The sequence below is a fragment of the Limulus polyphemus genome, unplaced genomic scaffold (assembly GCF_000517525.1).
Source record: "Limulus polyphemus unplaced genomic scaffold, Limulus_polyphemus-2.1.2 Scaffold8498, whole genome shotgun sequence".
NCBI classification, from domain to species: domain Eukaryota; kingdom Metazoa; phylum Arthropoda; class Merostomata; order Xiphosura; family Limulidae; genus Limulus; species Limulus polyphemus.
This window is the reverse complement of record NW_013674108.1, coordinates 13,374-20,760: the sequence shown is the minus strand read 5'-3', so window position 1 is coordinate 20,760 and position 7,387 is coordinate 13,374. Positions and strand designations below refer to the sequence as shown.

The 7,387-nt window shown below is 31.7% G+C and overlaps 1 protein-coding gene across 1 annotated transcript in view; it reads left to right on the top strand.

Annotated features, from left to right (window-relative positions):
* LOC106475387 (vacuolar protein sorting-associated protein 37A-like) overlaps positions 1–7,381 on the top strand; it is a gene marked incomplete at its 5' end in the record, with an annotated part of 18,656 nt that extends 11,275 nt beyond the window's left edge. Inside the window, 4 exons of the mRNA XM_022379503.1 lie at positions 624–682; positions 2,336–2,498; positions 4,181–4,230; positions 6,176–7,381. Coding sequence (XP_022235211.1) covers positions 624–682; positions 2,336–2,498; positions 4,181–4,230; positions 6,176–6,250 — 347 coding nt within the window. The remainder of the gene's footprint in view (positions 1–623; positions 683–2,335; positions 2,499–4,180; positions 4,231–6,175) is intronic.
* Between the last annotated feature and the right edge of the window lie 6 nt (positions 7,382–7,387).

The window sequence follows — 7,387 nt, the reverse complement described above, 5'->3', positions numbered from 1 at the left end:
ACTATGTTATTCTTGTTTCTCATGAAGAAGAAAAGTCCACATTTTGATCTCTTTATAACCTGTATTAAAACTATGTTATTCTTGTTTCTCATGAAGAAGAAAAGTCCACATTTTGATCTCTTTATAACCTGTATTAAAACTATGTTATTCTTGTTTCTCATGAAGAAGAAAAGTCCACATTTTGAAAAAGCACTCATGTTATTGGGTTTTGTATGTTTGTACCCATTTGATTTAATTGGTATATTTCATTATTTATTTGAATGCTTCTCCCAATCTATGCACAGATTTGTGTATATCTAATGTATACAATAATTTCTATAAGTTAAATTTTGTTGTGTTTAATTAAAGTAGAATTCTTATCAATGAATAATCATTGAGCTGGAAACATCTACAGAGATTTTTGTTTTTATTCTATATGAATGTAAACTTGTATTTTGATTCTTCTTACTCTTGTAATATTACAACAGAATCTTAATTTAATGCTATAATGGGTGAATATTATTAATGTTATAAGCTACTTGTTTTTCTATAATTTAATTTTTATCTTTTTTCTAATCTTTTAGCTTTAATGATGGAAAAAGTTTCACACTTGTAAAAGATTTGTTAAATTTGCATATTTTAAGGTGAAAACCTAGACAGAAAACCCGTTATTGAAGAGCGTAAGAAGCAACTTTTGGAAAAGGTAATATATGGAAATATGATTTGATATTAATTCTCTAGCCTTGAGTTAAAGTGTGGGTGTACTGTGTTTAGTTCTACCTGTATGTAATGCATTAGGTTAAAGTCTGGGTTTACTGTGTTTAGTTCTACATTAGGTTAAAGTCTGGGTTTACTGTGTTTAGTTCTACCTGTATGTAATGTCTTGAGTTAAAGTCTGGGTTTACTGTGTTTAGTTCTACCTGTATGTAATGTCTTGAGTTAAAGTCTGGGTTTACTGTGTTTAGTTCTACCTGTATGTAATGCATTAGGTTAAAGTCTGAGTTTACTGTGTTTAGTTCTACCTGTATGTAATGACTTGAGTTAAAGTCTGGGTTTACTGTGTTTAGTTCTACCTGTATGTAATGACTTGAGTTAAAGTCTGGGTTTACTGTGTTTAGTTCTACCTGTATGTAATGCATTAGGTTAAAGTCTGGGTTTACTGTGTTTAGTTCTACATTAGGTTAAAGTCTGGGTTTACTGTGTTTAGTTCTACCTGTATGTAATGACTTGAGTTAAAGTCTGGGTTTACTGTGTTTAGTTCTACCTGTATGTAATGCCTTAGGTTAAAGTGTGGGTGTACTGTGTCTTGTTCAGCCTGTATGTAATGCCTTAGGCTAAAGTCTGGGTTTACTGTGTTTAGTTCTACCTGTATGTAATGCATTAGGTTACAGTCTGGGTGTACTGTGTTTAGTTCTACCTGTATGTAATGCATTAGGTTAAAGTGTGGGTGTACTGTGTTTAGTTCTACCTGTATGTAATGCATTAGATTACAGTCTGGGTTTACTTGTTTAGTTCTACCTGTATGTAATGCATTAGGTTCAAGTGTGGGTTTACTGTGTCTTGTTCAGCTGTATGTAATGCCTTAGGCTAAAGTCTGGGTTTACTGTGTTTAGTTCTACCTGTATGTAATGCATTAGGTTACAGTCTGGGTTTACTGTGTTTAGTTCTACCTGTATGTAATGCCTTGAGTTCATTACATACAGGTAGAACTAAACACAGTAAACTCAGACTTTAACCTAATGCATTACATACAGGTAGAACTAAACACAGTAAACCCAGACTTTCATTAGGTTAAAGTCTGAGTGTACTGTGTTTAGTTCTACCTGTATGTAATGCCTTAGGTTAAAGTCTGGGTTTACTGTGTTTAGTTCTACCTGTATGTAATGCATTAGGTTAAAGTCTGGGTTTACTGTGTTTAGTTCTTCCTGTATGTAATGTATTAGGTTAAAGTCTGGGTTTACTGTGTTTAGTTCTACCCATATGTAATGTATTAGGTTAAAGTCTGGGTTTACTGTGTTAAGTTCTACCCGTATGTAATGCATTAGGTTAAAGTCTGGGTTTACTGTGTTAAGTTCTACCCGTATGTAATGCATCAGGTTAAAAAAGGTGATAGTAAGTTTGACTGTGTAAACATCATTCTAAAGTTATACCCAAGTTTTCAGAGTAATTGTAACATACATATATAGATATATATAAGAGAAAACATTTTGATAAGAAAAACAAATTTTTATATATAATTTACATATTGGGTGCTTATCATCATATGATCTAAAAACAAGAAAGGCAGATGAAACAAAGTGCTACTGTCTTTACATTTCATATATTTATAAACAAGCAGTAGTTGGACATTTTATAGGTAGAAGAGTTCCAGAGTCTTCGGAAGGAGTTTGACGATGCTAGTCAGATGTTTGATCTATTTGCCGATGCTTATACTCCTTCAACACTTCAGGTGCGTTTAGGAGTCGCAACACTACAGGCAGAAGAAGAATCGGATAAGGTGGCAGAGATATTTTTATCCGGTAGGACAGGATTATCTGGGAATGTTTTCGTACATAAAGTAGAACTTTTTATACAATTAAACAAAAAAAAATATTGACACAGAGTTTTAATCTACAGTAAATATCAAAATGCTGCAAAGAATGTTCAAACTGACACAATTCTGGAAAGACTTTGATTTATGATGTTCTATTGCTACCCGATAAACATGCACATCACCGCGTAGGTTCTCGGCTACCAGTGCACGGTGCTGAATAAGAACTTTACAGAAAAGATTGCACGATTCATTCAACTTGAAAGTATTGTATAACTCAAATTGCCTCAAGAAAGCCATGTTTGCATATTATGATGATATCTAAAAATACATGTTGCACAACATTGAAGGTTATCCTACATATAAGTTGAAAAGTAAGCTACTATCCTGGTTCTCTTGAATATTTGATACATCCTGAGTGAGAGTAATACTTATTTTTATGTATTAACTGGAAGTGAGTTAACTAGCAATGCTATTTTGTTTCAACAAATTGTTATTTCATTAAATAAAAATGTTCTGTTGTTTTTTTCTTATTTTGTTTTTTACAGTGTACGATAAGAGTAGTTTCTTTATAACCATTTTAGCACACAAGGTTTTTCATGATCTACAAGATACAATTAACTCTATGTACAGGAGGGTTTAGACAATATCTACATTAGATGTCATGTTCTTACTTTATAATTAACACCATCCACAGGAGGGTTTAGACAATATTTACATTATATGTCATGTTCTTATTTTATAAACTATAATTAACACCATCCACAGGAGGGTTTAGACAATATCCACATTATATGTCATGTTCTTATTTTATAAACTATAATTAACACCATCCACAGGAGGGTTTAGACAATATCCACATTATATATCATGTTCTTATTTTATAAACTATAATTAACAGGAGGGTTTAAACAATATCTACATTATATGTCATGTTCTTACTTTATAAACAATAATTAACACCATCCACAGGAGGGTTTAGACAATATCTACATTATATGTCATGTTCTTACTTTATAAACTATAAATAACACCATCCACAGGAGGGTTTAGACAATATTTACATTATATGTCATGTTCTTACTACCTTAAATGTCATATTATTTCCTTAGGAGATAAACTGTTATTTTCTTCAGAACTTCTTCATTTGAATTTTCTGGTTGTAAAAACCTTTGTTTACATACAATTCAAATATATCTAAGTGTGTTTGGGTGTTTCATACTAAATACAAATTCTCATCTTCAAATCTTCGTTATCATGTAGGAAATGTATAGAGAATCTGGTACCAGATTCATTTTATTGACTATTTGAAGAAAGATTTAGGCCACGTTTTAGGAAATACTTCATGTAGCTTCAGTGTCTTTTGTTTCTATCCACGAAAGTTGTGAAACACTTCAAATACAAACCTGATTATATCAGTTATTTGTTGTTGTTTTTTTACTATGAATTTCTCCTCAGTTTAAGATTTGTTTAAATATAACAATAGAAGCTTTATTTAAATCTAGTAATTTTATGAAAAAGCTATGTTTTTTTCTTTCTGGCAATGAGTTTGAAATAACCATTAAAACTTTGTACAAGAAATCAGTTTAAAACTGACCAAAAAGTTGTTTTGTTAATGCTCCGATATATATTGAAAGTAACGTTTTAAATAACACAATGTCTTTTCTATAGGGGCACTTTCAACAGAAGACTTTCTTAAAAAATTTACAGAAATAAAAATAGTAAGTTACCACAATTCATTCATAAAATATTTAATTTTCAGTTACTCTTATTCTAACTTCTATTCTGTTTGTTTAGACATTTTAACTAGACAAATGATGTTGTAATCCTTCTGTTTGTGTAGACATTATAACTAAACAAACCGTGCTGTAATCTTTCTGTTTGTGTAGACATTATAACTAAACAAACCATGCTGTAATCCTTCTGTTTGTGTAGACATTATAACTAAACAAACCATGCTGTAATCCTTCTGTTTGTGTAGACATTATAACTAAACAAACCATGCTGTAATCTTTCTGTTTGTGTAGACATTATAACTAAACAAACCATGCTGTAATCCTTCTGTTTGTGTAGACATTATAACCAAACAAACCATGCTGTAATCCTTCTGTTTGTGTAGACATTATAACCAAACAAACCATGCTGTAATCCTTCTGTTTGTGTAGACATTATAACTAAACAAACCATGCTGTAATCCTTCTGTTTGTGTAGACATTAAAACTAAACAAACCATGCTGTAATCCTTCTGTTTGTGTTAGTAGATTTCTTTCTGCATTTGCTTACTTATGACTCTGAGAGTTTTGTTGTTTGTTAACATCTTTTCTGTATTACTATTATTTCTTCTCCGAGTTATGTATGACAACATCTGGGTAATTGGATTATGTTAAAGATATAATACATATATATAAGATATATTAAAGATATATATATATATATATATATATATATAAGATATATTAAAGATAACTACTATTGAAGGTTTAGCTTATTTACCAAATAAATTCTTTATTTTATATTGTTTCATGTGTATTAGATTACACTAACTTACTCTACAGGATGTATATGTTCTCCAGTTATTCAAAACAACAAAGAATTAACAAGATTGTTTTTTATTAATGTAGTTTTATAGTGAAACTGTGATAAATTAATTGTGTTAATAGCTCTTCTCATATCTTAGGTAAAGCAAGAAATGTGGGTGATGTAGTATAGTAATAGACCTTATGTTTGTTTTTGTAAACAGATATTATGTTGTAGTTTTCAACAAATATGATACACTTAACATTGGCTAGATCCCGTGACTGCTAGCTATTACTTTCTAGAATGTTACAAGTTTCATTTTTCACTTCCTTGCTTATTAAAGATAGCACCTGGCATAGCTTGAGCGATACCAGTTTCCTTGTAAGGATAAAAATCCATTTATTATCACTTTTTGTTGAAGATTCCAATATTAATTGGTTTTAAGTATAGAAGTTTTAATGATGACACGCACCATCCTGTCAAGTTACAGAATTGAGATCAAGAAATATTCAAACCTATAATCAAGTAGTTGGCAACAAAGCTACTGCAGTAGTTCAAACCACTGTAAGTTCAAGTAAGTATCAGGTGTTTTACGTCTGGTAACTTACTACTGTAAGTTCAAGTAAGTATCAGGTAAGTTACCACTGTAAGTTCAAGTAAGTATCAGCTAAGTTACCACTGTAAGTTCAAGTAAGTATCAGCTAAGTTACCACTGTAAGTTCAAGTAAGTATCAGGTAAGTTACCACTGTAAGTTCAAGTAAGTATAAGGTAAGTTACCACTGTAAGTTCAAGTAAGTATCAGGTGTTTTACATCTGGTAAGTTACCACTGTAAGTTCAAGTAAGTATAAGGTAAGTTACCACTGTAAGTTCAAGTAAGTATCAGGTGTTTTACATCTGGTAAGTTACCACTGTAAATTCCAGTATGTATCTGGTAAGTTACCACTGTAAGTTCAAGTAAGTATAAGGTGTTTTACATCTGGTAAGTTACCACTGTAAGTTCCAGTATGTATCAGGTAAGTTACCACTGTAAGTTCAAGTATAAGGTGTTTTACATCTGGTAAGTTTTCAGATGGTTCAAACATTCTTATTGAAATATCAACCTCTTTATTAACTTGATAATTGTGATTATTTAAATGATTGTTTGCAGCTTGCTCACCAGCGAAGAGCTAAGGAGGAGAGGCTTCAGCATCAGTTACTGGAACTGCAAAGAGCTGGAATTTAGAACTGGTATCAAGTTTCTTCATACTTCATTGAAAGTTCCAGAAGCAAGAGGGTATTACACAACAAGACAGAACGATGGAAAAGTTAGTCAAGAGCTTGAGGGCCATGTGACAGCCTCTCCCACATTTGACATTTTGTAATCGTTATTTTTGCTTCCCATTTAATACGAGCTGAGAAATATCAGACACGTTCTAGTGCTTCCCTCATCTAGTTCGGGTAAAAACATTTAGTTCGTCTTTTATGTTGACCTTGTTTCTTTCGGTTAAGTTATTTTATAAGGAATAGTACCATTCAAGTTGTTGGTGTATGATTTTCAGGTAATTAAAAACACTATTGAAGATAATTTAGAAATAAAGGAATGTGTAAAAACTACAGAATTAATTAAGACCAGCTACTACACATTAATAAGACAACTTACCTACATTATTATAAGCACTTTCACTAAGGACAACCGAAATATATTTAATACATTTACATAGTTGCAATTGTACACCACAAACTTCTAACTAAGTGCTGACAGTAAGTTTCCACTTAGGATTCTGTATCTTTACTTTAAAATTGTGATTGGATTTGTATGATAGAAAAATAAGTTTTAAACAAAGTTTCAGCCAGTGTAAGTAATCTTTGTAAAAGGATTTCTAGTGTGTCTTCTTACAGGTAACTGGTTGATTCTTCACTCTCTTTAAAGCATCACTGAACAGGACTTCTAGTGTGACTTGTTACAGATAATCGGTTCTTCACTCTACTTTAAAGCATCACTGAACAGGTCTTCTAGTGTGACTTGTTACAGATAATCGGTTCTTCACTCTACTTTAAAGCATCACTGAACAGGTCTTCTAGTGTGACTTGTTACAGATAATCAGTTCTTCACTCTACTTTAAAGCATCACTGAACAGGACTTCTAGTGTGACTTGTTACAGATAATCGGTTCTTCACTCCTCTTTAAAGCATCACTGAACAGGTCTTCTAGTGTGACTTGTTACAGATAATCGGTTCTTCACTCTACTTTAAAGCATCACTGAACAGGACTTCTAGTGTGACTTGTTACAGATAATCGGTTCTTCACTCCTCTTTAAAGCAACACTGAACAGGACTTCTAGTGTGACTTTTTACAGATAATCGGTTCTTCACTCTACTT